Source organism: Micromys minutus (genome assembly GCF_963924665.1).
Source record: "Micromys minutus genome assembly, chromosome: 18".
Lineage (NCBI taxonomy): Eukaryota > Metazoa > Chordata > Mammalia > Rodentia > Muridae > Micromys > Micromys minutus.
Window position 1 is genome coordinate 42285784 of NC_137953.1, and position 21313 is coordinate 42307096.

At 41.6% G+C, this 21313-nt stretch overlaps 1 protein-coding gene across 5 annotated transcripts in view; it reads left to right on the forward strand.

Moving 5' to 3' along the window:
* DGKI (diacylglycerol kinase iota) overlaps positions 1-21313 on the forward strand; it is a gene marked incomplete at both ends in the record, with an annotated part of 420018 nt that overhangs the window by 239387 nt on the left and 159318 nt on the right. For all 5 annotated transcript variants that reach the window (XM_080932354.1, XM_080932355.1, XM_080932356.1 and 2 more), the window contains 5 exons: positions 3624-3737; positions 5201-5338; positions 8410-8488; positions 17043-17098; positions 18263-18325. In XM_080932354.1, the coding sequence (XP_080788480.1) occupies positions 3624-3737; positions 5201-5338; positions 8410-8488; positions 17043-17098; positions 18263-18325 (450 nt within the window). The remainder of the gene's footprint in view (positions 1-3623; positions 3738-5200; positions 5339-8409; positions 8489-17042; positions 17099-18262; positions 18326-21313) is intronic.

Consider the following 21313-nt stretch of genomic DNA (forward strand, 5'->3'; position numbering starts at 1 on the left):
AGTGGCTTATAAAAGACAGACCTCTTGGTGTGAAGACAGGCAAGGGTGAGGGTGCTTTGCAAGTCCAAGGCTCATCTTTCTTCAAGCAGAGCCGTGGGAAGATGGCTCGCTGCTCTCAGGAAATGACCTTCACTGGTGAAGTAAGGGGACCGGGAGAAGAATACACCGGGGAGTCGCAGCCAATGGGAGTTTACATTTCTTACTTGTCAGGCATGGGCAGCACAGTCTGCATGTTCCATAGAGAAAATGACAGTGACATACAGGCACTGTTACTCTCCTGTACCCATGGGAGCTTGGTTCCAATGCCAGTGCCTCCTTCTGGGTCCTGTGCCCTCTGGCCCACCACTGTGCTGCCTTTTGGGCAGCTGGATACTGAGTACTGATGATACATACCTGTCATCAAACAGTGGGTACCCATGAGAAAATCAAAGCGGTGACAGTGTTTTTAAAGTCGGGTGATGTCATTCATTGGTGATAATAATGATGACATACAAGGTAACCAGCTTATAGTCAGGAAAAATTATTTGATCAGTGGACTAAGGAGATTGAAATGCGTGCATGCACACATACACACACATGCATGCACACAGGCACAAACAGGTATATCCACATACATAGTAAACAAATTTGCATCCAGTTGGTATGTAAAGACATCTTTGTGTGAAAGTCTGAAGAAATATACTCTGTCCTTGGAGATGAGGGTGTGGAATTTTCAAAGTCCCTGAGACTCTGTGTGGAGATCAGTGCAGCGGAAGCTCATCCCTTGGGAACCTCTTTTTGATTGGCAGCTGCCATTCTCATCGCAGAAAGTCCAGGGACTCCTTTGTGGCTAATCCTCTTGCTTTTCCTTTCTATGTGAGCCTTCAAGTGATTTAGGGTTTTTCTTTGTAGGCTCACGTTGAGAGGTTTGATTTTTCTCTTTCTGTCTCTGTTTCATTTCCTTACAGGGTATTTTAAGACTTATCAGACTATAATGATGTCTGTTGTAGGTGGTGAAAGCTTCCATGCTAGACGGTTAGGCCAGTCTTTCTGGGTTAGTAGGAGATTGGCCCAACTGTTTACCAGACAGAGGCTTTCTCAGGTTCTTCCAGACATACCAAGTTACAGTCCCAGGGTCATGGCCTCAGGAAGTGGTCATCTGTACTCTGTCCCAACCATCTTCCCACTGCCTAGAGAGCACCGGTGCCAGTACAGCCTCTTCCCAGCAGGGGGCGCTTTCATCCCTCATTATTAGACAAGACTGGACTTCTCCAGTGCTCCATGCCTTTACCTCCTCACCTTTAAGGCCCCCGTGTTTTGTTGATGGGAAAGACACCTCTCTCCTCTGCTATTGCTGTGCTTACAATAAGATCAGATGCTGTACGGGTGAACTACTATAGCTGTCTTCCCAAAGAAAGAGAGATATAGGGAAAGGAAAATAAGAACAGTCTCTCACTTAAATCTAGAGGGAGGAAGGGAGGGAGGGAGAGAGAAAGAGAGAGACAGGGAGACAAAGAGACAAAGAGAAAGGGGGAAATGAATGACCATCTCTCAGTGAAGTCTGCGGGGGGGGGGATCTATTATTCATCTCTGGATGACTTATTGCATTTGATTCTGCTTTCTGCTGTATGTCTGCAGATCTGGTTTCTCTCAGCGCTTGCTGTTTGCATCTGTGGTTAGCATTCGGAATGCTAGTGACCTTTCTGTGACCTTCCACATGCGTCCTAAAGCTTCCCAGTGCACTCAGCTTTCACTGTGCTTAGCTGTGTGTCCAGTAGCACTGATACCGTGTCCATGAGAACCGAAATGGCTTTTAATACTGATAAAGATCTGTGTTTGTAGTGTATCACCTTTGGTGAAGTTTTCAGCTTTCTCTAGGCCCAGAGATGTAAAAATTGCATATTGCCACCTCTAAGATAGTCAGACCCTTTCTAGTTCCAGGTATGGTGTTATCAATTTAGTTAGTAGTTCTGTGGTGTTAGGAATTGAGCCGAGCTCGGTCTTGGGGCCGGCAGATTTCCCATGGTGCCACACCCCGCTCACAACTGTATTTTATTTTGTCCTGTGATAGGGTCTCACACATTTCCTCGCTTAGCCTCATTTGCCATCCTCCTCTCTCAGCCTCCTGAGAAGTTTGGAACTGTGGGGCTGTGCTGGCAGGCCTTGCTGTGCTCACCTTTGTGAAAACATGTCCCCCTGGGGCTCTGGTGTTAGCCTTACCTCTTTACGAACGGCAGTTCTCATATAGAGATGCTGCGACACTGATCCCGCTCCATTGGTCAACTCTTCTACAAAGTGGAAACTAAAATTAAACTATCTTATGAAGCCTTTTTAGGTTGACATACCATAATGGCTTCACTCTGACGTTTTTTAAAAGTTTGATAGCGTGATGTGGCTCAGGATGGCACTGAGACTGTAATCCGAGTACCAGCTTCTGTTAGTCTGAACTCCGAGGACGGCCATTTTGCTTTATTCAGCATAGCCCAGCTCATTAGTCACATTATTTTAGTTTCTCTGCTCTGTTGTGCGTGTAGTCGGTAGTGCTCATTGGATGCCCTTCCGAGTGTAGTTAAAGAAAAGACACGGTACTCATACAAGTATAGAATAAAGCACGCAGCTAGTTTGCTGAGCTCTTCAATGGGACTCTGAGAGGATAATGCTCATTTGCCAGAGAATAGGCCAAGAATTATGTGGCCTATAGCAGAAATTATTTTTCTAAATTCGAGATAAAATGGTTGATACACAACCGGAACTGAAGCTGCCATCACCTTACCGTCATCTCTTCTTGACATCTGTCATTTGGAGTTCCCCCATGTAAGCCGCAGTTAGGATTATTAGGGAGACCTATGATGAGTCTGTGTGACATCATAAAAACGTGTACATTTCTTTTTGCTACTCTTTGGTTAGGAGCTGTTTGTAATAGGAGCCATGTTCAAAGCCCCTTTTTTCCCTTCTAATTAAAGATTAAGCAGGGCATGTGATTCTAATGTGCAAGTATGTACCTTCTGTTTGGATTTATGGTAGACATTAAGTCCACGCATAATCATGTCTTCATAGTGAATCATTAAAGAGATTTTAGGAACAATTAGGAAACACTATGAATTTCCAAAATGATGCTTTGGGGCAGGGGGTCTTGTAATGAGTGCCTATACAGGCCATAGACCAGCCTAAAGTCTTTCTATGCATTGTGGTTTAAGCTGGCTGCGGCCCTGTGAAGTGGGTCTCCCGATCTCATTTTGAAAATCAGATAAAATTCGTCTTCATAAAGCTTTCCAGTTTAATCAAGGTTCTGCAGCCCGTATGGGCCGCACTGGAGTTTAGTCTGATTCTGAGTCTTATTTTCTCTCTGACACTGTTATATTACCCCTATCTAAATGACCTTGATTTTAAAGCATATTTCTAGATATACATGCAGATGTATGGGTCCCAATTTGCTTATATAATAAAGCAGACATAAAGTGTTTTTTTTTCCTTATTTAGGGGTTAACCATTTTGAAATCACTTGAGGTAATCAGGCTTTCTGGTGTCTGACCACAGTATTAAACATGTGTTTTAAGCATTCTGACCTTTCCAACCTCCTCAAGTTCCTTCCTGGTGACTTATTGTCTTTCTCTTCTCTCTTCTGGCCCCCAATGTGTCTGTAGGTGGGCTGGATCCTCTCCATCCTGGACGAGCTGCAGCTGAGCCCCCAGCCCCCTGTGGGGGTACTTCCGCTGGGGACTGGGAATGACCTGGCTCGGACACTCAACTGGGGAGGGGTAAGAACTGGAGGTGGCTGCCCACAACACGGAGGAACAAACCAGACTATTCTGTGCTAGCTGCTATGAGCAGTCAGCTGCTGCTGTCAGAGGGACAAGTTAGAAGTGAAACTCTAATTGCCTCTTTCTGTGTCTTAGAATCATTGAGTGAGGAAAACACATGAGTGTTGAGGTATCCACCAGGGCACTGCCAATGGGCCAGCCTCTCAAGTGGTCATGTGATACAATCCTAAGTATCTGGATTAATCCTGATCCCCAGCCCTGGCCATACTGGCAAATATGCTTTAGATATAAGACCCATCCTTGAGATAGTCACTACTTTTATTGAACAGGAGGATTTTTTGATGATCCTTATTGTGGCTTTGATGATATTGATACCCTGATGGTCGTTCCCATTGGGTACCATTCTCTGGAAGGTGTGAGGGAAGCCCCTCCCATTGATAACTGGCCATTTCATCCGTATATTTATCTTCATGTACTAAACTAAAAGAAATCACCAGATACCAACATGCCAGCCCAGGAGCCGTTGACATTAAAAGTTGCTGGGGGAAGTAATTTCTCTTCAATGATATAGTTCCTGGTAAATAGATCAAGCCCCAATTAGTGACCCCACATTCATGCTCAACCAGGAAATTCCAGTTAAGCTCAGTGGACCATTAAAAAGAGAATGTGGGGGCTGGAGAGGGCTAGTTGGGAGGAGGAAGGGGTCAGAGGACATGAAAACAGTTAAGAGGATGGTAGGGGCAAATATGATCAAAATATAGTATATTGGTTTAAGAAATTGTGGGAGAATAAAGTGTAAAACTCCTTGCTGACTACGCCCTGAACCCCTCCTATTAGGTTATTGCTTGGCATCTGTTTCGTATGACAATGATCTTCATGTTCACTTCACATGAGAGATCTATAGCAGACACCCTAAACCTATCAGGGTGTTTCGTTATATTCTGCCCTTTTTTTTCTACCCAAATCCAGTATTTGACTACCTTGCGTAACCCTCCAGGAGAGGGCTGTTCTCAGCCCTGCTTCTCAGGCTAATTTGCCTCAGGTCACAGATGGGCTGAGTCCTAACACAATATCAGATATTGGTGAATGACATAGAGCATTCAGTTTTCCTTTATGCTTTCTCAACCCACCCCTCCCCCGCCCACACACTTACACGTGCCCCCAGATTCCTCCAGCAAGAGGATTGGGGATGTTGCTCACTCCAGTAAACATGGTTATCCCGCACTGGTTCTCGCTGCCTGCAAGTAGTTCCTCAGTTCCGGTCAGACAGAACGGGTGCCTCCATGTGCCTTTAAAGCGTTATCTTTACAGCACTGAAAGGGGAAAATCGCTCACCCTTCTGACTTTCATGTTTTAAAAGCAGCAGGACAATGACTGACCACACCCTGCCTTGTTATGGCACCCACTGCAGAGCTTTCTGATCCAGACAGCAAGGGTCTGTGCTCCGATTCTGTCCTTAGGGTTACACGGATGAGCCTGTTTCTAAGATCCTGTGCCAGGTGGAAGATGGGACCATCGTACAGCTGGATCGCTGGAACCTCCATGTGGAGCGAAACCCAGACTTGCCACCCGAAGAACTTGAAGATGGCGTGTGTAAGGTGGGACAGCTCTTCCTTTGGGGACTGGAGAGGTGCTCAGCTCCTGCAGAGGACAATAGTTCAGTTCCCTGCACTCACGTTGGCTGCTTCACACTTGTCTGGTACTATAGCTTCAGGAGATTTGGCACCCTCTTCTGACCTCTGTAGACTTCTGCGTGTGTGGGCCTGCTCCCCCCCCCCCTTTCTTTCTCACGAGCACTCGCAAACAAATAAAAATAGAAATAAACTTAAGGTGTATGTGGGGAGAACCCTTCTTCTGCTGTTGGGAGTACTTCGTATCTGTTTGAGCAATAGAACACACATTTCAGGCTACTACTCATAGACCCCTGGCTTCTAGAAGGTAACAGGATAGCTCTGGGACTCTGGCTCCTAGGGCTGAGAGCACTGTTACTAGCTCCTTCCCTGAGTCTTCCTCACAGACACAGTCCCTTCAGAACTCAGATATTATACTTGTTCCAGAGCTATGGAATTTGTTCTCTGTCTTCAGCTCCACACTGGGAAAGCGTGTAAACATCTTCTTGAGCTAGAAGAAGACAGCCTATAAGAAGATGGCATTTGTATATGTTCCTAAGCATTAGGCACACAGCCTTCAGTAGGAGGCAAACCTTAGCCATTGCTGGCCCGACATCAAGTATCTCTTCTGTGTAGCTGGTATTGTCTAAGCTGGTTGACTTGGGAATGGAATGGCTTAAATAAGTAGTGTCTGTCTTGGTGTTTTCTTTTGGTGACTGAGTTTTTAGGGTGAAAACTATCCAACCCAAATCAAGACCGTCCTTGTAAATAAACTACCATGAGGCTTCACTTCAGCACCTGAGCCTCAGTTGTGACTCTCGTCTCTGATTAACTCAGTTATGCCATCCCTCCATGTCCCTTCTCGCCTTTCTTCCATGACACTGTGCCCATAGCTCTATAGGCTTGAGAATCCCTTCGTCGAGGTGTGAGAATGTACATTATGAGTCTCTTCCCGTAGGTTCAGAGTGAGTGAATGTAGGGATGAGGACCCCACACCTGCATGTCAAATAACTCCCTCGCTAGTTTGGATCCATCCGCTGGGCCCAGGTTTTTTGTTGACCACAGTCCTGAGAAATTATGTTGGGCACTCGAGTGCCTTAGTTGGCTTAAATATATCTCTTCATATCCAGTGATTTTATTTTTTAACCTAAACCGCAGTCCTGAAATTAATAAACCTTCTATTAGGCATCAGGATTGCTCACTTGAATTTGAGTCCACAATTGAACACTTGTTTAAACATATGGGAAACTTTTAACTGTTCTTTTGACTTACTGAGATTGAATAGAACACTACCAACTTAGGAGGGAGACCTTCTACTGACATGGAAAATTTCAGGCCCTTCTGCTAAATGTGGACTGGCGAGGTCTGCAATTTAACTCTCTTTCCCAAAAGCTTGAGAAATGGAAAGACTTCTTGATGTAGCCAGAGAACATCAATCCAGATAATTAAAGGACTTTGGGAATGGAGTTTGGGGATATGTAGAAAATTGGGGGGCATTTTCTTGGAAAATGTGAAAACCTTAAAAACAGTCTAAATTGGAATATTACTTAGGGAATTGTGTCCAGATGTTTTCGTTAGCTATCAGTGGCTGCTAAGACTTGGGTTAGAATTGTAGCCAAAATAATATAAATGGTGGAATGTTTCTGTGCTTTTGGCATGGACACCGTGCTGGCCTTTCAGGGACTGGGGTTTTGTTTAAGTGCAGGGACTGGACATTCTCAAACACAGAGCCAAGAAAGTTAGACATGGTTTTGGCATTGGTGTGTATCCCGAGTTTCTCTTAGCTCTCTCTGTAGCTTGTTAAAATTGCTTCTGAAGGCTGATGCAGCCTCTGAACCATCAAGGCTCAGTCTGGGCTCCTCCTTTCCATAAGAGGCAGAAATTAAGGCAGTCTACCCTGTCATATGTTTTAATGGGACAATGTTCTCCCTTCAGCCTAGCAGGAAATGTTTCTGATCAATAAGAAGTATATAACACACTCTAAAGAAATGACTTTTGACATGTTGAAGGTTTCAACACGCATTTCTAATAACAAAAGGGCACAATTCAAATTAGGACACAAGCTTGACAACAATCTTGGAAAATTACCTCTTTTTAATTTAGCATTTACCTTGCTTTCTGAACCATGAAAAGAAATGTAGGGTAATCAGTTTTTTTTTTTTTTTCTTTCCTTCAGTTTCTATGTGCTTTTCTGGTTGTTCTAGTATTGAACTGAGGCTTTTAGATGACGTCATGTTTGTGATTTCAATCTGGGCTCTTTGGCTTCACATAAATTCTGGCTAGTTCACAATAAAAGTCAGGGACTCAGAGCACAGGAGAACCTTGTAGCTTATGTGTACTTTATGTAGTTTTTGTGAATGTCATATTAAAGTTACAGGCTTAACAAATTAAGTGGGAATCTAAATTCTACCTTTTACACACATATATAGATTTCATATATTATATATTAATATAATATATATGTAAATATATAGTTTATTGCTGTTTCCTTTTGGTATCATCACTGACTGAATCAAATGTCTCTCACTGCTTCCTTTTTTAATCTGAGGTTTGTGAAACCCAAACCAAAGTAAATAAAATCTTTAAAAATTTAGTACGTGAGATTTGTTTATTTTAGGCAGCAGTATTTATGTGTTGGATATAAAGCTCTTGAAAAAACACACATTGATTAAAGAATTTAGACTGAATCTAGAAATGAAATTTACTTTCTACATTCATATAGACTCAAACTCTTTATATCTGTTACAGACAAGCACCCCTCAGCTTAACGAAGTTACTGCACCATTCACAAAAAAAAAAAAAAAAAAAAAAAAAAAAAAAGGCTCTCACTTAGTAATTTGTATTTGTGTTCCTTATTTCCTGTATGATATTTAATCTGTGGGACTTTTTTGATTTGAGCTTTTACTAATGAGTTAATTTGAGAGCCCCCGAATCTTGTCTATAACACCATCTGCAGTGAGAAGTGACTTCTCTGTGTGCCACAGGCTGCCCCAGAGATAGGCTGTTGGGTTTGGGTTGACTGTGAACAGTGTCAGCATCACATTTGTCCATTCTTGCAGCTTCCTCTGAATGTCTTCAATAATTACTTCAGCCTTGGATTTGATGCTCACGTCACATTGGAGTTTCATGAATCCCGAGGTGAGGATATGTCCCATTTCCATCTCCCTGGGAGGAAGGGTCTAGTGGTCTTCTCCATGTTCTTTTTGTTTGCGTATTTCTTGCATGTGTGCATTGTGCTTCCTTCTTGTTCCATGTTAAACCCCACAATGACCCTAGGAGCTGAACCAGATAGGAGATTGCCAAAAATAGACCTAGCTGTCTAAGAACATAAGGGCAGGACAGAGGGTCATTCCATGTCATGGGATATTAGTCTTTAAGTTTGACTCTTACACCATGTTCTGAGAGTCAAAACCAGGACTTTGCACATGATAAAGAAGGATTTCTTTACTAAAATTAGGATGCACTTAGCTTCACGAGCCACCAGTGATTAAAGTTTAATGGTGTAAATCCAGAGGCTTTGAAACGTGTTAGGAGAGATGAAAGGAAAGAAACAGGCATGTTGATACCCAGAGGGCTGTAGGTCTTTTAGTTTGAGAGAAAGGAGCAGGTTAGTGGTTGGGAAGCTAAGAAGGTTCTGGAACACTCACTGGCTGAGCCAAGCAAGAGTCAGGCTGTCGTAACTTCAGTCATGAAAAGATTGGGGACCAAGACTTCAGGAGAACAAATTTTGAAATGGAGTAAGATGACTTGGCAGCTGCTGGCTGCTACAGAGGGACAGTGCTGTCTTTGCGGTTGTGACCTTCGGTAGGCTGGGCAAGGAACAGTGGAAAGCCCCACATCTATGTGCAACACCGATTAGCAATTGGACTTAGTAGATTGCACATAAAATTGGGAGGGAGGTGTGTTGGGAGGGCCTGGAGGCAGGGGTATTGGAGGTGAAGGTGACCACGATCCATTGTACACACGTGACAATTTCAAACCGAGAAAACATTAAGAGAGCTAAAATAACATTACACATGCATAAAGATAAATACATATTTACATGAGAAAAGGATGGAGCAGTAAAATATTCCCTCTGAATTTTCTTACCATCCAGAACTGAGAAAGTGTAGGATTTAGGCTGATCACAGTCTCTGTTGCTTGCTCACTTTTTTAATCTGTTTATCCCGTGCATTCTGCCTGATAGTGGACAGGATATGCCTCTGACTCTATCTTTGATCTACAGCCCTCTTGACTCCTAGCTCCTTGTGCATGTGTTTAGAAGTATCTGAGACATAATTATGTAAGGCATGAAGCTGGGGAGATGAAAGTCAAAGTTATCAGTGAGCAACTATTTCCATCATTGTCTAATGCTCTGCAGGACTCAAGTGGTTTCAAAACCCCAAACCCAAAATGCAGAGTACAGAGTCCAGGTTGTGGTAATCTGGCGAAGAATCACTCATCTATACATCTACTCTAGACATCCGCAGTGGAGCTCTGGGGTTTTAGTCGGTAGAATTCAAAATACAGCTCTAGTGCCAACTGGGAATTCCCCAGCTTGATCCAGTAGGTCTGGTCCTTCGGGTGTCACTGACGCTTTGAGGAGAAGGTGTCTGTGGGACTGGATTCTGTATTAAGGAAGAACAATGATACCAAAAGAAGAGGAAACAGTAGACTGTGCTTCTCAGAAAAACTAGAAAAATCACGGGTGGAATAGATGGGTCATGAAAGGACCTTAAATGAACCAAATCTGAAATACCCACCAACTAGCACAGTCCTGCCTGGTCATGGAGAAGAGTTATTTCAAGAGACCTTAGTGAGGCCTCTGCTGGTGATTGATCTTCTTTCTGTGTTTACAGAGGGTTCATGTGACCAGTGCACTGTAGCATGTGTCTCCTATATCTTTGTCCTTAAGATCTTGTGCATCTGGATTCCTTAATAGTAAGATTCACAAGTTTCTTAATGATACCTGTCAAGTGATACAGTTCTACAAAGACAAGAATTTTTCAAAATAGGTATTCAGGAGTGAGAAGAGTCCTAACTGGGAAAGTGGGCCTGAATAAGCTCCTTTAAGGAAACTTGATGTTGGGCCCTAATAATTTTGAAGTTGTTTTAATGATATACACCTCTGTACTGGCAAAGCATTTTTATGAATAAGAATGAGGAGAGCAGAGAGTGATACCACAGTGCAGAGGAATGCGGTTTATAAAATAATTCTTTTGTAAGGACACCAGTTGACGCAAGGATGCCACATTCTAAATATTAACATTGGAAGTTTATTGCTAAGTGCTCATTTTATTGTTTAAAATATTTTTATTTATTCTTTGATAGCCAGGCTCATCTGTCTGTCTGTCTATCTATGTATCTCTGTGTCTATGTTAACCATATGTACCACACTTTCTTCTTACCCTCTCCTCCTGGATTACACATATTTCCCACCCCCACCCCCCACTTTCATGTTTTCTCTTCCTTCTTCCGTCTTACCAACTGAGTCTGATGAGTGTGGCTGACATGCACAAGAGTATGGGGCTATCCATAGACACACTGACAACATTTCCAAAGAAGATTCACTTTTCTTAACTGCCAATAGTTCCTCAGCTAGGATCAGGGATGTCATGAGCTCCCACCCACTTGCAGCTTAAGGCTTCAAGACAAAAGCTGTATAATTTGCTGCAAAATACCTTGAGGGTGACTCCAAGTCTCATGAGAGGCATTGTAAAAAAAAATGGACTGGATAATATCATGAAAATATGCTACTCTAAATAAGAATTATGTCAGCTCATCTATATGTAGTGGATAATAAATATCAATTGTATGAAGGCAGAGTTTTAAAAATGTAACCACAGAGAAAGGAATTTTGGCTTACACGGGAAACATCCCATCAAATGGACAGTTCTTAGCATAACTACTTACATAGTATTTCTTTTAGAAGGCACAATTAAAATCACATTTGTTTTGGAACAGTTCATTAGAATTGTTGCTATGCAGATGGTTTTAAAAATTACTAGTTGAAAGCCAGGCAGGGAGTGAAGGCAGTCTTGGTATTTTGTTTGACTTTGTGGATTAAGGGGGTAAGTGTGACAATTTCAGTTTATATTTGATAGGATTGAAAGTACTCTGCTCTTGGTTGAAAATGGAGTGCTGGTTCTTCCAATGTGACCAAGGCATTCTTAGATGTTACATGTGCACAAGAGAACACAGTGTTTGCAAGAGGATTTGGAGATGTCAGGTCATGCAACTGACACTTAGAGTATTGCCTGGAGCCTTCATCAGTGTTGTGTTGCAACAGTGCTTGAGGGAGAACATAGAAGATATCCCAATACTTTAGTGTTTAGGCACGTTAACAAAGATTATATTTCTCTGACAAACTCACTTCTCATTTTCTCAGCTGTGTGAATGAGATTGTCACTCTCTGGACATGGATATTAAACAACCCAACTTACTCAGAGTCTTGCTGCTTCTGTATTATGGCATCATCAAAACTGATTCAGAGGAGTTGAACCTTCTGCAAGAGGCCAGGAAATACACTTATGACTCTAGAGGAGGCTGCATTTAAATCCGACTCAGGATTAACTGCTTTCACCAAATTTGCAGAGACATGCAGATAATGCGACTCAAAGGACCATGATTTCCAAGATTCATATCACAGACAATAAATAGACAGATTTCCATCAAGAGGTTGCTAACTGTCATCCTTGCTGGAGATGGTGCTGAGACACATTGCATTGCTACTGGTTATGGCTTCAGAGCTCAGGCAGCTTGTCCTAGATAAGTTTTCACCTTCTCAAACCTTCCTTCCATATCGAATCTCTGTGTGCAGCTTTCAATGCATCGAATGTGTCTGGAACACGTGCTCACTGCACTACTGCACAGACAAAAGAACCGGTTAAAACAGGCTAAGTCTCTGTGTGATCTGATTTAATTCAGCTGATGTTACCTTAAACTGCCTGAAATGAAATTTTAAAAGATGTCAGATCATACCTAAAAGTGGGGTGACAGTGAGCCCAGGTACATGTCAAGACATTTCTGATGATGTCATACTCTTAATTTTCAGATGTGCCTATCCTTCTAGACCCATTAAAGATAAGAGACTGCATTTTTTTAAAAAAAATTACTACTTCACAATCTGATGATATTTGTTACAGTAACAGAATGTTCCATCAGAGGAAAAGACCCCATTGCTAAATAAACAGGAAATGTCAATAAAAGGAATGTATGGTGTAGATGAGTTGTGCAGACAGTAGACACTGCAAGTCTTCATCAGGATTGGTCACAGATGTGGAAGAAGTTTCCAGAATGGGTAAGGGTAATAAGTATAGAAGACAAAGGAGAACTATGATAGCAGACAAGAGCTAACATGTGTAAAATCATTTCAGGCAGAAAGGAAAAGCATGAGAAACACACACACGCTTCTCCACATGAGTTAGATGAGAAGTTAATGTACCGTGACTTGACTACAGTGCTTAAAAAATGATATTACTAAAAAAGACATCTTAGGAGGTAAAGGATATTTAAAAAATATCCTTGATGGGAATTGATATTGAAAAGAAGGAAACAGTTTTTTGATATAAATTTAAATTGAGGTGGTAATGAAACTGTAGGTGAGCTGGAAAACTTTGGTATGTAGAACCTTGCTTACCAAGGTACGGATTGGCAAAATGTATGCATAGATATTGTGAGTGCAGTGACCCAGTTCTGAACAGTCAGGAGGATTTTCCCCCAGAATAGGTATCTGGGGCTCGGTGTGAGCTGATTCTCTTTCTTAGTATGTCATCAAAGGCAGATGGGAGTAAAATTAGTTAAATCCAATTAGGCATATATACACAACAGATTTTAACCAGTCCTTGTCCATTTTCAGATAGCAAACGTGAAGGAGGACTGGGGACCACATGTTTAATAACTCTAAGGTTCTAGGTTTCTTTAGGATCATTATTAGTAAGCTTATATCATATCATTTATGAAATATAAGTAACAAATATGCCAGCATTTCTAACTACTTATCTAATATTTTGATGAAATTAGAACTTTTGATTAGAAAATTGAAAGTATAGGATTGCTTAGGTCTTGTTCTATATACTGAAAATAAACCTAAAGATGGCTCAGTGGTTGAGCACAGTTACTGCTCTTTCAGAAAACCTGGATTTCCCTTTTAGCATCTACATTGGGCAGCTTACAGTCACCCAAAACTGCAGTTCCAGGAGAATTTTGTGATGCCTTACCTCCAAGGACAGGTCCTCACACATGGGTAACCTTTTATGAGATGGAATCACAAGGCCTTATGAGGAATATGGTGATGTCACATGGAGATCAGTGACAGACAGTGTGCTAATCTCTCATTGAATCTACAGGCATGGGCTGTGAGTTGATGCTACAGTGAACTGGGACCCTTGACGACGTCTTAGGTACTACATACTCTCTTCAAGTAGGAGGAATGTGAGTCATAAGGTCTACAAAGTAGACTATGGCAGCCTTGCCTCCCATGACAGTTGCTACCTAGGGTTATGTCTGTGGTTGTTGCTCAACACACAGAATTTCACTCTTGTGAGAGAAGCTGGCTTCCATATCAGGATATAATTCTAGATTATCTGCATGGGTCCAGCATAATTATGTGATCCCCTAAAAGCAGCAGAGGGAGACAGAAGGGAAGTCAGGGGTCCAGTGTGTGAGGACTTGCTGTGGAGGTTTTCACTGTGGCCAGGAACAGAACATTAGTGAGGATGAGCACTCCAGAGAGAGGTTCCGTCTGCAGTCTTCAGGATATAAATTCTACCAACGATCTGAATAATTAGAAAGTGCTTCCCAGGGCCTCTCAGTGAGGGTGTCATGGTATGCCACTTTCTCAAACCCTCCGCAGGGGCTTCAGCTGCGCTCATTCCAGAATTCTGACTAAGAGAATTATAAGCAGAGCAATACGTGGTGATTGAAGGATAATGGAGTAGAAACACAGCGAGCGAAGCTTGCTTTCTCATGCCCACTTCTGGTGGTGAATGAGGACAGATAGCCCAAGAGTTCAAGCAGCCAATCACAGATCCTTCTAGCTGTGGTGCCAATACTGTCAGCCTCTCATTTTGGCATCATATCACATAACAGACACAACTTGCTGAAGGAATGAGACCTTGAACTTTCTCATTGGCCCCTTTCCAGATCTTTCTTCCCTCTCCCTTTCTCAATACAGTGTGGAAGGCAGAATAGACTGTTCCCATTCTGGGCTCTTGTTGAAGGCACATCGACGTTGTATGATACACATAAGCACACTCAGACATCCAGACCTTCCTTCTGGAGATGACTGACCACTGCTATCTGAAGGCCTTCTTCTGCTTTCTTTGCTCCTTCTATGACCTGGCTCTCATGAGAGGCAGCCTAGCTCTTGCAGAAAGCTGAGCTTCCTCTAAGCTATGGCTGACCTGTCTTTCTGACTCTCATTTTTGCTTACACAGTAAATGAAAAAATGGGACTTGAATCTAGGAATGTGGCTTAGAAGCAGACTGTTTGCCCAATATCTATTTTGGATGTTCATAATCCTGGGACTAAGAGGATTTTTTTTATACCCTTAAGGCCAAGGAATATGAATGACTCCTCAACCCTCTGTCTTTCTGGCAGCTCTCTGAAGTTTAGGTGTCTCTATAGACCTGTTTTTAAATTTATTACTCCTAGCTAAATTGCATCTAAGATGACCATTTTCATCAAAAGTGTGAGTTGAGTCACCAAAAACTCAGCTTATTTCTCCATTTTATTCCACATTTGTGGATTCTGGGAAATAGTCTAACTTTGGAGAAAATGAATCTTCTTTTTGGTTTTATTAAAAATTGAGTCTCCTAGAAAAACCACATACAGTTGTGAATATTTCCAGACCATAAGTTTTAAAGCATATAAATGTTAGTGGCTGATCTAGGCTTCACTTAAGTAGCTATGGGCATCAACATGCTGAGAAAGGTTTTCACCATGGCTGTGGCTGGCTGGAATTCCGATGTCTATAACTTGTTGGATAGCTAGACTAGAATTTAAAAAGAGACCCCATGTGCTCAGACACATTGCAAAAAATTTTCTTCATTTTGTTTCTGGTTTCATAAAAAAAAAAGCTGATGCAATTGGAAATGGAAATTGAAACCAGTCAAGTCGATTCTGAGCAACTCAGGAGCACAGGGATGGAGAGGTTGCTCAGTGGTCAAGAGCACTAGAGTTCTGCTCCTAGCACTCATATCAGGCGGCTCAACCATCTGCAATTCTAACTTCAAGGGATTTGATACCCTCTTCTAGATTTTTTAGGTACACACACACACACACACACACACACACACACACACATACACACACACAAATAAACCTTAGAATAGGTCAGGAGTAACAGACACAAAGAGAACAATTTCCACCATTTTGTTTTTGTCTATTATTCCACAGAACATTTTGCTCTGTTTTTTTTTTTTCTTCTGTATATGGTTGTAATATACTGTTGAGTAAAAAAGTATTTAGAAAAACTTTGAGATTCAGAAAATATACAGCCGAAGTGGCTGTTGAAAACCAGTCTACAAACACACCCTTTCTTCGTTAGGTGATTTTTCAGATCTTCATCCACTTTCTGTGTCATGTACAATTATTAGTCTTCTCTAGGAATCCCGAAAACAATCAAATAAGCATTGTGTAGGACTTTTGCTTGAGGTTTTATATGCTGTCATAGAACCAGTCTGGGTGAGTGAACTCCTATATCTCCTCATTCAGACAGGTGGGGCTATTGTTTTCAGACAGCACTGGGGCTGGGAGAGTTTCCTTTAGTCATCTTGCTATCTAGAAATGACTGGGAGAAAGTCCTAGCCTAAAAAGCAAGAATTGCTGGAAGGGTATAAAGGCAGAGGGCTAAGGTAGATTGTAGTTCCCTTTGTGAAATGCTGGGGTTGTATGAGAGAGAAACATTCGAGGAAACAATATATTATGCAGACATTTATTAAATCTCCGAGTTCCTGTGAAAATTTCCTGATGCAGATAGATTGTATAACCTTTTTTGCCTCCTTGAACTAAACAGCACATAGAGACAAATGAAAATTATTATTTTTTTATATTGAGCCTTTCTGTAATATGATGCATCTATTCGGGAGACCCTCCTTCCCCTCCCCCTTCTCTCCCTCCCTCTTTCCAACCCACTTTATTTCACGTTCTCCTTGTTGTCTTCCTTACTATCCTTTTCTTTTACTGACTTGCATGCCTTCTGAGGTCTGTCACCAGTGAAGGAGTAGGTGGTAGTTCAGAGTGTTCTTAAAATGTGAAAGCAAATTGTCTGTGAATCTCATTCAGATCCTTCCTCTATCTCCATGGGAAGGTTTACACAGTTCGTAGATGTCTTCAGTGATAATACCCACACCCCCAGATCTTACTACATTTTTTTTTGTCCATTCTTGTCCCAAATCCCTCTGACTCTCAGATTCAAAGCGAATTCAAAGAGTCTCCAGTTTTGATGTTTGTGGGCTTGTCAAGCCTCCATTCCTGGACCTTACACATGGACTTTTCCTAGCACAGGGTTAAATAGGGTCAATGATCAGCATTCCTAACACCTCGAAGTTCACTGCACGGCTGTGACTTGTGCTTAGAAGTGGATAGGTACACCTGTGTCACTGAGCCACTGGTCTGGCACTGTGTCTTTAGGGTGGAGACCAGACTTAAGGAGAAGAGTGTCAATCATCCATAAAGATCCAATAACAAAAATACCTCTTCTCTTTTACAGAAGCAAATCCAGAGAAATTCAATAGTCGTTTTCGAAATAAAATGTTCTATGCAGGGGTAAGTATTATTTCATTTCGTAGCTATGAATATTATTGAGTGGCAATTCAGAAAATGCTAAAGAAGCTGATGACATCAAAACTAGTAATGCACACCCCAGACACTTCCATCTGTGCTTATGTATAGTCATAGTTTAAAATCTTCGATAAGAGATTGAAGAGATGTTTTCTAACTGGGTGGTCAGCAAGGTTGTTGGTGTTGGATGTGCTTAACGTTTAAGGCCCGTGAACATCAATGACTTTTTAGGGAACGATGCAAAACAGATGTGTAAGAAGGAATTTGGAAGAATAGTTAGATGGGAAATACATATAATGTTCATGCTTAGTTTCCCATTTCTGTGATAAAATATCCTGATGGATGCAATTTAAGTTAAAAGAATCTATTTGACTCACAGTTACGGGTTGCATTCTGCTGTTTGGGCGAAGTAAGTGGCAGTTACTTGAAGTAGGTAGTCACAGCACATCCAAGTCAAGAGCAGAGAGCAAGGAATAAATGCACATCTGCTCCTGTTTACAGTGATTCTCTACCTCTTTACAATCCGGGATGCCCTGCCCAGGGAAAAGTGCCACCCACCATCAAGGTCTTCCCACTAATCAAGATCCCCACTCCTATGGCCAGCATCAGCACACAGGCCAAATTAATCTAAACAATCCCTGATTGAAACTCCCTTCCCAGGTAATTGGAGACTGTGTTAAATTGATGACGGCACCCACCACAGACATTCTTAGCTCAGGCTGGTTGTGTACCCAGGGATCTTAGATGAGAATTTGGAAGAACATGGAGCTTTTAGTAGAAATACCCATGAGACCAAAGCAGGGAACTTTCTTTATTCTTCAGTGACATTCCTAAGAGTGATCTTAGCATTGAGTGTATAGGTAGCATGTTCACAAGGAGCCCTCAGAATAGATCTGGCCAGTGACTCTGGAGTCACACACCTTTTTATCGTCCTCCTATAACCCTAAAAGTTATTTTACATTATTGTCTGAAGACAAAGATTTCACATGGCAGACACTGCCCTATATTACCTTGAGATCAACTAAAAAAGAATTTGTTTTATATTTTTTCATAGTGCAGAATCTTGGGAACGTGTCTATCACGTTGAAGCAAGGATTTGGTGGAAACTATATAACAAAGAATTCTTCTCTTCTTTCCCCTGTGGTGTAGGCAGCCTTTTCTGATTTCCTACAAAGAAGTTCTAGAGATCTATCCAAACATGTCAAAGTTGTTGTGAGTATTGATGGTATAGTTTCATTTCATCTGCATGTGAACGGGTGACACTCCCCTGCCCCGATGCCAGTTGATACATAGGTTAATACGCAGGTACATAGATTAATCCTTGGGCTCCATATAGTTTGCAAGTCATGTAGCTCATTCAGCCATACACAGGTATCCTCGCCATGTGTCAGTCCATCTTATTGATGGGGTGAAGAGATATGTTGGGATTATAGTCCTGTTCTATCAAGTCCAGCAAAAGGTTCAAAAACCATACAGCTTCTTTTATGTATTATAAAAATAAGAGAAATGATCATTGAAAAGAAAACTAAGGATTGTAATAAAATAAGTTTGTGGGGCACTGATAATGTTTACAATGTCAATAAACCAGTACGTATAATATACTAAGGCAGTAGAAATGACTTCCTCATTCTTATAGTATGAAAGGTTCATTTTTAAAATGTCACCAATGTTTAGAAGGCTGAGCTGGAAGGGATGTAAGTTCAAGGCCACCAGCTGGGCTGGACAGCTTGGGGACGACCTGTCCCAAAGGAAGGGAAAAGGGGAAAATTATAAAAATTTGATAGGCAAACATTTGCAAAGCTGCTGTTGCCATTGTATTAGCATTAATTTGTGCCCTGCTTAGAATCTGTTAACTGATTTTTACTATAGAGTTTCTATGTCTTTTCACTGTAGCCAGATGAGTATGCAGAACATTGTATGATTTCAATTGCTTATCACAGAAACCCCAAATCTGTAACCTGTAGCAAAATGTGCATGAAAAATGATTCCTAAATCAGCCGGGACAGGAGCTGAGTACTGCTGCTATTAGCCAGCCTTACCTGTCCTCCAGGACGTTTCGGCTCACACACAGTGCCTCCTTGCTGCTTCTGGCTCTTTAATAAGGCACAGCCTCATTGTGGAAGGGATTGGGGTAGCAACGCTGCACATTTCATAGTGGCCAGGAAGGGAGGCTGGGAAGTCAAAGGAAAGGCAAAGAGAGAAGGAAGAAGAGGGAGAGAGAGGTTCACTTCTGAATGACTGACCAGGATAAGACCACCCTTCATGGCAACTGCTGACTGAGTGAACCAGTCCTTCCAAGGAGGCCATACATCCTTTCATCTCATTCAATGAGTTCGCCAATGGTGTAGCATGCTCATGATAGAGTCACATAGTTCCTCCAGCTAGGGACGAAGGTCTTACTACATGAGACTTTTTGAGGAACTGTAGCCTAACAACATCAGGTGTATATGAAAGACTGTCTTGGTTTTGTCACAGGTAAAGTCAGTACCTTGGATGTAATACATAAGACACTTGGAGAAAAAGGTTACATATGAAATGTAGACCAAGAGAACATGAAGCACTAAGAAAATATTGCATGTAACATAATCTACTCTCCACTGTTTGATGTATCAACACGTAAGCACAGATAGGAAACTGTATTTTGCAGGAAGATGTTTTGTCTTATGTGTGTTTGGATTAGACAAAACAATGATTACTGCTATTCTGGAGAATTGTACATTTTAATGCAATAATATAAAAATAGTATGGTAATTTTTTTGAAATGAAACATCTTTGAAAAATTTGTTGAGCTCCCTGGAAGGAAATCTAGCACATTTAAAACTGAGTTAGGTTCCAAGTTTAGTAGTATTTACTAAAGTATTTTTCTGTAATATATCAACAGAGTTTAACATCTTATTCTTTGGTTGCAAGGTTTTTTTTTACAACCAATTTACTCTATGATTTCTTCATGGGTATAGTCAGCTACAGATCAGCTTGAAGCCCTTAAACCTTATTAGACTTTAGGTTGTTAGAAGTACTCTAAACTATATTTGGTCACTATCTAGAACTTTATTTCTATCTAAGTTGCTTTTGGAAATATTTTACTTAGAACCATATGATTTCCTGGAAATTGTTTTTGAGACCATTTATGAAGATCGGGGTGTAGTCAGATCAGGTGGAAAAAGAGTGCAGTGCTCTGAAGCAACCCTGGACTGCTTGCAACATCATGCTTAGACTGGAACGCTGCTGAAAGAAATCTTTACAGAATTGTAGTGTGTTTCGGAATGCTCTACTCCTCTTTCCAAAAGAGAAGAAGCAAATGGAATTCTGGGATGGGGGCAACCTTGAGGGCAGAAGAAAGCAAACTGAGAAGCCAGCTTTGTGCCGTGCCACTGTGTTGTTAACCCTGATTAGACTCCTCTTGTGCACATGACCAGTGGAGATAGAGAAGGGGAAATGGAGACTTTTTGTGTGTGATTGGCTGCAGGACAGTACTCACGGGGAAAAGCTAGGTGATCGAGGAACCTATGTACAAGGGTACTGAGGTGGGATGATCAAGGGGCCCTGAGACCAGCGTCAGATCCAAACCCCAACAGGCTAATCTCAAAAGTGCCATCTAGTTCTGTAAGAGATTAGATTTGTAAGGCACAATCACTTGACAGGATTTTGTCTTCTTGATCTAGTGTTAATATACATTCATATGTATACAGGAGCTTAGTGTTAATATAGGAGCTTATGAACTATTTCATCTAAAACCCTAGCTTCACCCTGTGACAAACCAAAGAGGATCCATTACCAGTGATTCAAATTTAGAACAGACTCCCTAAGAACATTCAGATAATGCATTCAAAACAAGTTCCCTAGCTTCAAAACTGACATTGTCACAAATGGCCACGTTCATGCCCTGTTTGGATCAATTGATTGGGGGAGGGGGGTGATGCTGCTGGATCAACTCAAGTCTTCATCTTTGAAGTGTGTGTAATCTTTAAATGTTAGCACTGTGTGTCTAAATATCAACTAGTTCAAGACCACGAATGACAGTATTTGCCTTGAGTATTAGAGCAGAGAAAATTTGTTTTGGTCAAATGGGAGTTTTATTCTATATTGGATCAGAACAAAACTGAAGTTAAGCCCTGGCAGGCTCTTCTCCAGTCGGGCTCACCATAAATCTCTATCCTAGTCACTGGCATTCACTCAGGGGCAAGGGGAAAGAATTCCATG